We start from the raw sequence: 14,778 nt of genomic DNA on the forward strand, positions 1-14,778 counted from the left end.
CAACTTTCTGCCTGAGCGGCGACGACACCTCTCAGCATCTCGCGCACCTGAGCGGGTGACAGAGTGGCACAATGACGGGATTAAAAACGGTGGCCGTCTTGATCTCTTTCCTGGCTATCGTGACTCTAAGTCAAGGTAAGTTACCATCATGAAAGAACACTGTCAAGGTAGCTTTGGTGGTGAGATCTTAGGCACGTGTGCATGTGTGGTACTGTAAAGGACCACCGCTGCAGCTCGTGTGATCCAATATGATGTCACCAGCACGTTCAACTGACAGACTAATCCACAACATGTGGTGATAGCAGTGCAGGGGATCAGTAAGAGCAGAGCTCCCCCCAAAGACACTTGGTTAGCTTCATTTTTCAAAACTTTTAGCTCTGATTATTACCTCACTGTATAAGTCGCATTTTCATCATCATTGCCTACATTCATTAACTTGATCAACTGCTTTAATGTACTACACCACATGATGTCTATTTGGCACAATACTCTCTACTTTACACAGTAATGCTCACCATTATGGGACTTAGTTTTTTTTTTCTTCTCATAATCTCTACAATTTCTTCAGAAATAAATGGAATGTGCAAAATTTATACAATCAAAATATTTCAATTGGAGTTTAAATGTACTTTAACAAAGGAGACATATTTTTTCCTCCGACTTGATTCATTTAGCTCAGATGATATTACACATTACATACTTGAAAGCTTTAACTATAACTCATTTTATATTGTGCAACATTTTTCTCTAGTATAGGGGTGTGTGCAAACTTCAAGGGCCGTACGGTGATCACTCACTTATCGCTGTTAATGGGGACCAGAACCAACCGCGTGAAATGAAAAAACAGTGAAGAAGTGTCACCCCGCCCCCATTATAAACATTTTTTATGTGTATATAATATCAATAAGTGTATATAAAACCCTATAAATGCGTATGTTATCATTAGAACATTAAAGCATAGTTTGAAACATGTACTGGACTGTCTCAGAAAATTAGAATACACAATATTCTAATTTTTTGAGACAGTCCTGTGTATATATACAGGACTGTCTCAGGAAATTAGAATACACAATATTCTAATTTCCTGAGACAGTCCAGTATATAAAATATTAATATAAATAACATACACTAAATAACGTATAAATAATATACCGTAATTTCCGGACTACAAGCCGCTACTTTTTACCCTCATTTTGAATCCTGCGGCGTATGCAATGATGCGGCCAATTTATCAATTTTTCTAACGCCCGCCAGGAGCGCTCGAGGGTACAATGTAAGCGTAAGACAAGTGGAATATATGTGTCGAGGAAGACGCTAGTTTGCAGTCTTACCCGTATTTTAACTTTGTGCTTTGTCCACGAATAAAAGTAGCAGACCTTCATCTTTGTGCATTAGTAAGACTAGCAGACCCGCATCGTGGAAAATGCTAGAAGAAATGGATATGACGTGCTAAGTTGAATTGAAGGCTTGGATGACCAGTGGCAGATCGTTTACCGCTGTATTGTATTTGATTTTGAAAATGAACAGATGGGCCATGTCATTTGTTGCGAATATGTCACTTAAAGATTTAGTTTGTGAGTTTTATTGACTTTCTTCTTTAAGTTGGGCGGAAAACACTCAGGTGACCTGCAGTTCTGCTCTGAGACCCCCAGTTTGGCCAAATTTCAAAACTGTACGATATGCATGTGTGATACAACATTGGAAAGCTTAAAATCTCAATATTCTGGGGAAGAAAAAGTTTGAACAAGAGGGCATTTAAAAAAAAAAAGGGCATTAAAAAAAAAAAAAATTATAAGCCCCTAAACCCTAACTCGATGTGAGAGCATGAGAGAGCCATAGAAAGAGCATAATTAAAGACACCATGATTTCAACGAGATATTATCGCGTACTTACCTTGTTTCGATCCAAAAACTCCCTGTAGCATGTCTCACCGAGTGTCAAGACACAGCTGTGAATGACCACAGTCGGACTTTTTGGGGATTTTATGGGGGACACACGGTAATATAGCAGACATCAAGGAGTGTTCGAGATTTTCCTGTTCAAATATTTACCACTTTAAGCGATTATTTTTTTCCCCCCAATTTTTCTTTGTTTGGATCGATTATTTATCATCCCAAAAAATATCGGGGAAAATACGACAGTAACAAAAAAATACTATATAGCGATAGTTATGAGCTAGACAACCGTGACCTATTTACAGATACTATTTTTTTCATTGTGACGTTAAAAGTTTCAATTATGGGCGTGAATAATTTTTAAAGTCGTTTTTTTTTTTTTTTCCCAACTAAATATTAGACATCAATTAATGATTCCAAACTAAAAATGATAGACATTTCAAGTAATAAATATAATTACTTAACTTCTTTTTATGGCTGCGTTGAAACAAAAGCGGTTGCGCGGTGTCTGTAAACGGGGGTCTCCAGGGTAAAGCAGACAAGTTAAAAATAGTTTGAGGGCTTAATGCGCCATGAAACTGCTATGGCAGCATATAGACATATTGTTCTATCAAACAACAGTTCTTGTGGCTTAAAATACAGCAGTTTATTTTATAGAGGGGTGCAAGCACAGAAACCGCTATTTCAGCCGTGTCTTTGTTTTCCGCCGTAGATAAATTGTCCATTTACTTATCTACCGAAATAAATACAAAATGCATTAATTCTATTGTCCTGAAAAGGCTATATTAACGCAACAAACATTACCAGTTTTTTTTTTTTTTAATCATGTCAGTACCTGTTGGGTCACACGGTTAAAAAACTACTATTCTCATCCATTTACAACTTGAAATATTCATATCGGAAATCATTTAACTTCTGTTGGCACCTTGACCTCAAATGAAATGTTGAATTCACTTGACATCTAATCCCTACTGAATTTTAAAGGCAATCTTATGTAACAATTTTTAAAAAAAAAGTTCATTTTAAGTCCAGTTTGATCTAATTTACCGTAATTTCGGACTAAACTGCTACTTTTTTAATCCTGTGGTTTATTTGTTGATTTATTTGGGTTGCTAGGTAACACTTTATTTGACGCCATCATGGGCATTACTGAATGGTTTTGACGGATGTCATGAAGAGCATCCGGCAAATTAGGTCACTAACTCGATTTATGTCCAGCTCGGCTCTTTTACATCCATTCAAAAGTGAGATAATTTGCCGGATAACACTAAATGACATCTCTTATTAGCATTCATTAATGCTCGTGACAGTGTCATATCATAATTATGATTGTCTACTGACAGTGTTATGGTGCCACTGTTGAATAAAGTGTTACCAAATAACATAACTAGCAATTAATAAAACAACTGGAACAGTAACTGAAGAAAAAATTAGCAGAGAACATGAATTTTGATTGTTATTTACACCTGTAGCGCTGCAATGGATGCTAGGAGGCATGTTGGACAACAACAGTGTTGACAGCAGGTGGCAGCAGAGGTTGACTGTCTCCCCCAAAGGAGCAGTGATGGCCAAATGAAGCTTCTTGAATCAATGAAGCTTTGCAGCCAATTGGTTCAAAGCTTCATGCTGGTTCATTTGGTCTTATGACAGTCGTATGATGCCGCTGTCAAATAAACTGTTACCGGTTAATATCTTTTGGTGTAAATATCCCATAATACACTGAGGAAAGCTGCAGCTTGTAGGCCAGTGCGGCTTATCTATGAACAAATGTCCTTTTCGTGTCAAATTTGGTGCGTGGCGGCTTATAGTCATAGTACGGTAAATAATTCTACTAAAGGCTCACATTTAATTCCACAATCACAAGGTTTTATTTTAGGACTGTCGAAATTATTGCGTTAACAGGCGGTAATTAATTTTTTAAATTAATCACGTTAAAATATTTGACGCAATTAACGCACATGCCCCGCTCAAACAGATTAAATTCACAGCACAGTGCAATGCCAACTTGTTACTTGTGTTTTTTAGAGTTTTGTCGCCCTCTGCTTGCGTTTGGGTGCGACTGATTTTATGGGTTTAAGCACCCATGAGCATTGTGTAATTATTGAAATCAACAATCGCGGGCTACTAGTTTATTTTTTGATTGAAAATTTTACAAATTTTATTAAAACGAAAATGTTAAGAGGGGTTTTAATATAAAATTTCTATAACTTGTACTAACATTTATCTTTTAAGAACTACTACTACTAAGTCTTCCTATCCATGGATCGCTTTAACAGAATGTTAATAATGTTAACGCTATCTTGTTGATTTATTGTTATAATCAACAAATACAGTACTCATGTACCGTATGTTGAATGTATATGTCCATCTTGTGTCTTATCTTTCCATTTCAACAATAATTTACAGAAAAATATGGCATATTTTATAGATGGTTTAAATTGCGATTAATTACGATTAGTTAAGATTAATTTTTAAAATGTAATTAACTCGATTAAAAATTTTAATCGTTTGACAGCTCTATTTTATTTATTTATTTATTTTTTTTTTTTTAGAAAATTCTCACACATAAGGGGGAGTACTGTATACTGTATACTTGGTACTTTAAGTTTTAGCAGTATATATTAAAGTTTTCATGTATAAAAATGTCACTGATGTAAGTCCAGCTATGCCCTTAATAGGCGTCTTTGGAGTGGCAGTAAACTTATTACAAAGTCCATAAATGAATGTACACCAAAAAGAAAAATAAAAGTGATTTGGAGGTACTTGCTCACTAAAATGTAATGTCCTGCCAAACTTCAAACTGCATTGGCATCTTAACAGGAAATTCACATTAAAATTGCCGTAAAGTTTGCTTCATTTGTCAGTAGTTCACTTTTGCAACATGGCAGTAGCGCCTCCTGTGATCATAAACTGAGGCCCGTTCTCTGACCTGCTGGCTCAGTCTGGTAAAATAAGAGAATGGCTTATAAAGGACAGGTAGAGAGTAAATGGAAAGATCCACGTTGTGCACCGTCACGTTCTTTCTTTTGATGGCTTTTCGTAGTTGTCTTGAAGTGCGGCTGTTTGCGACTAATTTGGCTATTTGAAAGTAGCCAGCTACTTGTTCTGCACAGCTAATGCTGTGGCATCACTTTGCTACTTTACTTTTCAACACTCTCCAGAGCCAACTCGCCCTAATGGTCTGGCAATTAGACGCTACTGAAGATGAAGGGTGACAGCCAGCTGGGAGTTGGGAGCCGTATATCTACAGTACATGTTGGCTTCCTACAAAAAAAGAGGGGACTTATTATAAAGCTGGCGCCACAGCATGAACAAAAACAAGTCATTTATTTTTTATTATTATTTTTACTTTATTACTTTTTCTCTCATGCAGCTTAGTCAATTTGTTTGTGTGGCAAGTGTATTGTTATATTTGATCGTTGTGCTCAACTGTATTGACTTTTATTTGGGGTCAACCCAGGGCCGGCCCTGGCCATTTGGGGGCCCCTTAGCAAAAAAATGCAAAGGGGCCCATATTTTTGGCCCACCATTTCGTCACAGTGTACTGTGAAACCCATACATGCGATCCAACCCATACGTCCATATTTTGTATATTAATCAGATTTTGTTGCACTGCATACTTCAAACTTCTCACCCCAAATGATTGTCAGTACTTACAGTAGACACCGCCAAACCTTTTTCTAAAAGAGGAAAGAAAGAAGTTAAGGAAGAACTTTTATTTTTTAAGCTTGTAAGTAAGTATCAAAACTCACAAAAGTCAAATAAAGCAAACTGCAGTAAACAAAATAGAATATAAATTAAACAATTGCCAGATTGGGGGCCCCCTAGTGGTCAGGGGCCCTAAGCAGCTGCATAGTCTGCGTATAAGCTGGGCCAGCCCTGGGTCAACCAACACATTAGGGATGTTGAAGGTGGCGCGTAGTTTTCAAGACTCTTACATGAAGCACTGAAAAATCTAAAGTTGTATCGTTAGGGCTGTCAAACGATTAAAAATTTTTAATCGAGTTAATCACAGCTTAAAAATTAATTAATCGTAATTAATCGCAATTCAAACCGTCTGTAAAATATGCCCCATTTTTCTGTAAATTATTGTTGGAATGGAAAGATAAGACATAAGACGGATATATACATTCAACATACTGTACATAAGTACTGTATTTGTTTATTATAACAATAAATCAACAAGATGGCATTAACATTATTAACATTCTGTTAAAGCGATCCATGGATAGAAAGACTTGTAGTTCTTAAAAGATAAATGTTAGTACAAGTTATAGAAATTTTATATTAAAACCCCTCTTAATGTTTTCGTTTTAATAAAACTTGTAAAATTTTCAATCAAAAAATAAACTGGTAGCTCGCCATTGTTGATGTCGCGGAGCAGTGACATCACATGGGCTTCCTGCTGTTTTTCCAGTGTCTTTAACTACGTATGGTAGTGATTAAAACATATCACAAGGTGTCAATGGCGAGTTTGAAATTACTTGAAATCAAGCCAATGAGTGTGTTTTGTCCCTCGACCAACGCCGTAGTTCCCTGTGTACTTGTCCATCCATTGTACAACATTTGAGTGCTGGATTCACAACGTACGAGACCTCTGATCGCTTGTATTTTGTGACTGAATATTGCCATCTAGTGTATTTGTTGAACTAAACGAGAGCTAAACGAAATGTTTGAATAGTTTGTCCAAAGTCTGATCATCATTAATACAGATATAAGCGCTTTTCTTTTTGTGAACATTATTTTTTTGAGAGATAGGAATATTATTTTTGCTCTGTATTCTATCTTCAATGTGTGTGAGTACACAAATTGACAGCTAGCGAACAACAGAAGCTCCAAAGGGAATCAGACGTTGGGGCAAAGTTGAATGGGCTTTACTGTAGTCATCAATTCTCTTGACAGGGGCACGTTTCTGATTATTGTAAAACTGAAAATAATAAACATTGTGTCAATAACTTGCACAAGTCACAAAATAACACTAAGTATACACACACGTTTCCATTTGAACAGTAGCACTAGCCAATTAGCTCACAAGCAACAAATAATGTAACTACATTGCACCATATATGCAAACAAAATGAAATGTACATCACCAATAATTACACAATGCTCATGAATATATACAAAGAAAGAACACAACTCACAGGCGATGCATGTATAAGAGACAACCAGTGTGATGAAACAGCGAGAACTTCCACTGAATACTGGATGCGGACGTTAGCTGGTCTGTATAGCACTGTATTGGTATGAGTTAGCATCGACATACAATCACGTCAGCAGAGCATGCTGAAACCCATAAAATCAGTCAACCCAAGCGCCAGCAGAGGGCGACAAAACACCAAAAAACACAAGTAACAAGTGGAGATGACACTGTGATGTCATTTTAATCTGTTTGAGCGGGGAATGTGCGTTAAATGCGTCAAATATTTTAACGTGATTAATTTAAAAAATTCATTAAAGCCCGTTAACGCGATAATTTTGACCGCCCTAATCGTGGCCTACAATTTTAATTTGTTCCATGGCCAAGGTAGTAACTCAAAATAATTGTATTTTCAGCATTAAAATGGCATTAATCCATTGCAGTCTTCTTCCTGAGGACATGTTGTAAGCGATCGTGATCCCGCCATGTGATTAATTATTTTTTGTTAATCACAGACTTCAGTATCAGTTGACGAGACAGCTCCTACAAACATTGCGCCACGGCTTCCGGTAGGAGGCCAGACCCCGCAGAGCGTCCTGGCAGCTTTCACTACGATAAACTCAAACATACGCTGCGTTCTAACGCCGGATTTAAAGGGAAACAGTTTGAAAGTTTTGGTGCATGCAAGCAGGCAGGAGTGTCTCAAGAGTGATTTGGTCAAGGACTCAAGGCAACTATTATATAGAATAGCACCTTGCATGCACTTTGAAATGTTGTGAAGAAAATTAAATGAATAGAAAAAAATTAGCTTAACTTTAGAATGAAATATTTACGTAAAATGAATGACAACCGCCCGTTTTTTTTTTTTTTTGCTTTTAACCATGAATTTAGACTGTTTTATGTTCATAGTTGTAGAAATTCCGGGATTTACACATTTATTTGCAAGAATTTCCAATTTAAAAAGCTCTTTGTTTTGTGATGGCCGCCATGTTGGATTTTGTATCCATACACAATAGCGTATTTTTTTATAATTTTGGCAAAAAAAATTCTGCGTCTGTACCAAAAAAAAATAAAAAAATTCGGCTTTTACGTGTTATATTTTACGTACCGTTTCAATCTAAAAACGACAAGGGACAGATAGCAGGCAAGACGCTGTAAGGAACCTACATAAATACAGTAAGTTGTGATTGTATATAGAAAAATGCAAAATTTGTTTTTGTTGAGTAAAATTAAGATGATTCTGCATGCTTTCCTCAAGTATTACGTTTCTGATTTGAAAATCGAGTGATTTATTAACTGCTGAAAAAAATTGTGGTATATTATATATATATCTATAAAAGTCACTATTTCGGGCAAAAATTTATATGATAAGTTAAATATTGCTATTGAGCCTGAAAATATAGGTGTTTATCTCTGGATTTGGTGATTTTACGCATCCATCGTAAAATCTGAGAATTTTATAGCCATTTTAAGTTTTGCTATACACTGTACTTGTATTAAAAAAATATTAATCGGGATTTTATTAGGGAACGACTTTGAATTTTTTTATGCCGCTGCTCACGGAGACTCATATATGCCTAAGTGAGGTGTTTGTTTCAGTTTTAGGTTGCTAGCGGCTTTTGTTTTGAAAATATTTGAATTTTAAGTTTTTGAAAATAGGTCCCCTACGACGCGGCCCCGCACCCCGTTTCCCATCAACTGATAGTGAAGTCTATGTGTTAATTGCAAGCCCGTCGACGGGGGGGTATACCGGGTATGTTGTCCCGGGCCTCAGGACCATAGGGGCCCTGAATGACCCTTAATTTATTTCATTTTACATTCACATATTTCTTTTTTATTCAAATCATTGTCTGATTAAATATTATGTTCTACTCGATATACACAGTACTTAAAAACTTTAACATATTAAATATTTCAAATATATATTTTTTCCTTTTTTGTGCAAAACGCGAGAATTAGGGCTTGAGTTGGCTGTGGACGGTGATGTCCGTAAGTAAACAACAGCCGCTAAGACTGAACGTTTACATTCGCGATCACCGTGACCAAAGCCCGATTCGAGTCTGTCACTGGCCGTTTGTAGCCTATTGAGCTGCAAGGAGAGAAAAGCTGATGGGAGATCAGGGATATATGTTAAGTCTGTGGGGAGCAGGTGCGCGAGGCTGAACAGACTCGGGTCCGGCTGGAAACTGGATTTCACTGATGTTAGAAATGACTTTGCTCTCAAAAAATCTATGCGCATCACTGTTTGAGTACTTGATATCCCCAGGGATGTGGAGGGGGCAGGCACAGGATGTTTAGTTATACTGTTTTGTTGCTTAGCAGGCAGGCATAGCACTCTCAGGTGTATTGTATTGTAGCCTACATGGGACAATAGAGGGAGGATCCTATAATGGGCTCTTGTCCCAGGGCCCCTGCAAGTCTGTTGACAGCCCTGGTGAATCGTCTTTGTTAATGTGTTCATTTGTTTTTGTTGTTGTTTGTAGGTTGTTAGGCTTTTGTTCTCCCTTCTGTTTGCAAGTACGGTATTTGGTGCCAACTGTCAACCACAAGATAGCAGCCTATTTTTTTTTTCAAAAGAAGACGTAAGCAACAGGAAGTATTTCCGGTAAGCCTAGTGAGCCTGAAAATTCTAGAACAACACAAGCCTCTTCAAATCAAGTCATTCTCTTTTGTGAAAGGGGCTATATGAGTAAAGTTTGATGGCTTGTTTTCATTGTTTTAGACTTTTTGGAAGCATTTTTGTACAAGTGATTGATAAACGATAACGCAATCCAAACATTGGTGTTCCATATTCACCATGGGAACAGAATCAAGTTGTAAAAAAAGCAAGGAAGGACTCCTTGCACAAGAAATCCAAAGTATGTGAACCCTTTGGAATTCATACATTTAAATTGGTTTGAAAATGTGGTCTTATCATGATCAAACTACAAGAAATAAACAGATCTTTCACACAATCATTTCATATTTACTTAGAAAATAACACAAACGATCACAGGACACGGACAAAAAAAGTATTGAACCTTTGATTGTGCCTGTTTGAGATGCGATCGCATGAACTTGAGAGCTATTCACACCAAACATTGCAGCAAGCTTGTTCAACTTAAAGAGGGATGGCTCAAAATGCATCTTGATTGTCTCACTCCTTTCATCTGCAACTACAGGAAACATTTGGTTGAGATTAGCATTGCCAGTGTGTGGTCAGTTTTTAAATCCAAGGTTCATGTTTTCTTTGCTGTCATGAATGTTTACGTTATTTTTAAGGCTGTCAAATGATTAAATTTTTTAATCGAGTTAATTACAGCTTAAAAATTAATTAATTGTAATTAATCGCAATTCAAACCATCTATAAAATATGCCATATTTTTCTGTAAATTGTTGTTGGAATGGAAAGATAAGACACAAGACGGATATATACATTCAACATACGGTACATAAGTATCGTACTTGCTTATTATAACAATAAATCAGCAAGATGGCATTAACATTCTTAACATTCTGTTAAAGCGATCCATGGATAGAAAGACTTGTAGTTCTTAAAAGATAAATGTTAGTACAAGTTATAGAAATGTTATATTAAAACGCCTCTTAATGTTTTCGTTTCAATAAAATTTGTAAAATTTTCAATCAAAAAATAAACTACTAGCTCGCCATTGTTGATGTCAATAATTACACAATGCTCATGGGTGCTGAAACCCATAAAATCAGTCTCACCCAAGCGCCAGCAGAGGGCGAAAAAACACCAAAAAACACAAGTAACAAGTGGACATTACACTGTGCTGTCATTTTAATCTGTTTGAGCGGGGCATGTGCGTTAAATGCGTCAAATATTTTAACGTGATTAACTCATTCGCTCCCAGAAACGTATAAATACGTTCTATTTTTAAAAGCTTCATTGTCCAAAAAACGTATTTATAAGTCTTTTGCGTTTTTTTTTTTTTTTTTTTTTTACAAGAAGAATCTTTAGCTTGCGATCTATCTGAGAAACAAAAAACAAGCCTCCAAACCCATTTTAAAGCAATAAAACTGGCCACTGGAGGGCAGTAGCGCATTTTGTAAAGACCTGCAACCCGATTCAACAGCAATGAAAGGCCGGGCAGCACGGTCGGAGCGCTGGCGGCAGTATGCCAGGCGGCGGACGACCGAACAAAACAACCGAGAGGACGCCTGGAATGCCAGGCGCTAGACGACGGAGCAAAACGACTGAGACACCGTGCAGTGGGCTCGCCAAGCAGACCCCGCAGAGATTCAAAAATAATCCATCTTTGTGAGACTGACAACAATGAGGGAAAATTTTACATGGCAGACGCGGCGACAACGGCATCATCTCTGCGACAACAGGCGTCATCTCTCAGTAGTCATGTGTAAACAAATTGTTACTTTGCTATCAAAAGCTCTATTTGTCTTGTTAGTTACGATATTTTTTAAAAGGAAAACATTATTCAGAGGTTTGGGATGTAACTAATGTAAAACATAGCTGTGTTAAAGTCAAGGTTATGTTTGAAATGTATGCGTTTACAAAAAGCTCATTTTCTCCATTTTTTTCATCAGAAATTGGAAAATCGCTCAAACTAAGCTATTTTCTAATGCTGATTTCTAAAGAATGGAAAAAGATATGAACTTACTTTTTTCTGCTGAAAGAGGAGTGTCTAATCTTTCTTTTGGTGGGTTCCATGTTTATATAGCAATAGAAAAGAATTTTCTGTGGGCCTTGCAAAATCAGTCAAAATCCAGAAAAACGGCTTGGAGCGAAAGGCCTTGCTGTGGTGAAAATGGCTGGGAGTGAATGAGTTAATTAAAAAAATTAATTACCGCCTATTAACGCGATAATTTTGACAGCCCTAGTTATTTTCAATAAAATGTTTTTTTTTTTGCATAGCGGTTTTGCGTAGTAGAAGAATTTATTTATTTATTCTCTTGATTTTGATGAAGACACAATTTATGCAGAAGTCGAAAAAAAATTCCAGAAGATTCACATCCTACCACTGGACAACATTTCTGGTGCATATTTTTCTGACTAAGTTATGATTTTCCAATAACGCCTTATGTAATTTTTTTGTTTACATACAAGGACATATGTGGGAGCAATTTATTTCTAATGGGATCCTTTGTGCTGTGGGCAATTTTGGGCTCTTGTGCAGCAGTTCAAGCAAGGACATCGAGATAGTTTTAACGCTCCTAATCATGTTTGAATGCTATCAGGGATGAAAGCTTTGCACTGCAAATATTTTATTGTACAGTATTAGAACCAAAAAACTTGAAATCAAGCGGCTGATGCGCATCATTAGCTAATGTCAGGAGCAAAATTGCTCGTCTTAATGAGCCGCAGATGCTTTAGGAATCCGAAATTGGACATTTGAAGGAAAGGAAAAAGACGACGCACATTTCGACAAAGAAGCCAGCCAGATGCAAAAACAGCTTCCATATGACATGGCAAACACATCATCCCACACACACACACTCACATACACGTCAGAGTTGCCCGCACTCTCAAGCAAACAGACAGACTGTCAGTCTGCATCAACTTTTACTATACAACACTGCACCCTTCATTGCCTAATCCAACAAGTTACGCAACATGGGAAGGGGGGATACGTCCCACAATATATGTGTAATAAACAAGCTCCAGACTTCTATACAGCATCCATCTGGTACAGTCCTACCAAGGCCTTTTCCGCATGTTACCCTTTTAATTTATTGGCAGCGTGATGTATGTAGCAGGCGAGGAGGTGCGTCACAAAGAGCCGCCGTGTCGTTAATGCAAGCGGTAAAACCTCTAAAATAAGAGCTGCAGTTGTCACGGGTTAAGATGTTAAAAGAATCGTAATGCGGTAGCTCGCGTGGCACGCAGGTGTCGCTATAAGTGGAACAGGGTTGCTAACCAGGCCCCGGTATCCACATCATCATTCCGATTTTACGAGAGGTCACTGAGGGGGTTGGCCTACGCTCTGTTTCAACACGTGACAAGTTGGTGGAAATGTCCGGGTTGAAGGTTAAACTTCACGAGTGTGAAAAGCGTAAAAGCAGATGGAAATAGCGCACGTGAGCGGTTTAAGTACAAAAGAAGGCTACGTACGAGTAGGAAATCATTGCTCGTGTTGGTTTGTGTTATAGCTTAGTGAGGTCACGTCACGTGACGTAATACATGCGAAAAACTCCATAACGTGTTCACATATTACTTCAAAACACAAGAAAAGCTTTTAAATGCTGAGGTCACTATCGCAAAACATTAGGCTGTTCGCTAATCTGAATTTCCGCTTTTAAGTAGGGCTGTCAAACGATTAAAATTTTTAATCCAGTTAATTACAGCTTGAAAAATTAATTAATCGTAATTAATCGCAATTCAAACCATCTATAAAATATGCTGTATTTTTCTGTAAATTATTGTTGGAATGGAAAGATAAGACACAAGACGGATATATACATTCAACATACGGTACATAAGTACTAGTATTATGACAATAAATCAACAAGATGGCATTAACATTATTAACATTCTGTTAAAGCGATCCATGGCTAGAAAGAATTGTAGTTCTTAAAAGATAAATGTCAGTACAAATTATAGAAATTTTATATTAAAACCCCTCTTAATGTTTTCGTTTTAATAACATTTGTAAAAATTTCAATCCACAAAATAAACTAGTAGCTCGCCATTGTTGATGTCAATAATTACACAATGCTCATGTGGTGCTGAAACCCATAAAATCAGTTGCACCCAAGCACCAGCAGAGGGTGACAAAACACAAAAAAAACCAACAAGTAACAAGTGGACATTACACTGTGCTGTCATTTTAATCTGTTTGAGCGGGGCATGAGCGTTAAATGCGTCAAATATTTTAACGTGATTAATTTAAAAAATTAATTACTATCCATTTAAGCGATAATTTTGACAGCCCTACTTTTAACATTACTAAAACAATTAGGAACTTTATAAAACTCTTAGAAATTAACTAGCTTTTGGTCTGTCAGAAAACATCTTCAAATAATAAGCAGGGGAAATCCGTGCACACAAATAAGATGTTTTCTTTTTTTAATTAGTCACATTTTTGGACTAACACACAAAGCTTGAATTTGATTAAACTTTGTTGTAAACTGTAGTACAGTCCCTAATCTCCAACAAATTTTATTGTGGGATGGTCACCTCGTACAGACTGACTTTTTTTTACATTGCAAACCAACGAGGCCATTATAAAGCACAATCCAATGGGGATAAAAATGTCAGGCTGGGTGCCTTCTTGTATGGTTTGAAGGAAATACTGCCTTTTCCCGTAGGCACCGTTTAACTGTTCGCATTATTCTAACACACTTAATATACTCAATCAGGGTATAGTAGCGTTTCTCGTATTTAATGTTTGACTGTTTGTATTACTCTAACACACCAATATATAATAAATAGCACTTATACCAAAGTTTAAGGAAAACAAGCAGAATATAGGGCGTAAACGATACACGACACCTTCTTATCACGGAAGCCCAACGTGTGCTTCATGAGCAAGACTGACGCTGACAAGCCCACGTCTGCACCACCAACTCTCGCAATCAGTTCTCCCGGACAGTCCAGAACAAATGGTGGGACGCCCTGTCCCAACACAAGGAAGACCAGAGAGCGCCCAATATCCAATGGATAACACGATTGATAAGACTCCAAGAGCCCCTTTGACGCTGAGGTGGCAAAATCCACAACCCTCACTGCCCTGACAACAGTAACTCCCAAATCCTTCTGTCCAATCCACAAACAGACATTAA

The 14,778-nt window shown here is 37.2% G+C and overlaps 1 protein-coding gene across 1 annotated transcript in view; it reads left to right on the forward strand.

Annotated features, from left to right (window-relative positions):
• Window positions 1-14,778, forward strand: part of cilp2 (cartilage intermediate layer protein 2) — a 35,077-nt gene continuing 20,299 nt past the window's right edge. Inside the window, exon 1 of the mRNA XM_057840214.1 lies at window positions 1-135. Coding sequence (XP_057696197.1) covers window positions 72-135 — 64 coding nt within the window. The 5' untranslated portion in view covers window positions 1-71. The remainder of the gene's footprint in view (window positions 136-14,778) is intronic.

This window comes from Corythoichthys intestinalis, chromosome 7, assembly GCF_030265065.1.
Source record: "Corythoichthys intestinalis isolate RoL2023-P3 chromosome 7, ASM3026506v1, whole genome shotgun sequence".
NCBI classification, from domain to species: Eukaryota; Metazoa; Chordata; class Actinopteri; order Syngnathiformes; family Syngnathidae; genus Corythoichthys; species Corythoichthys intestinalis.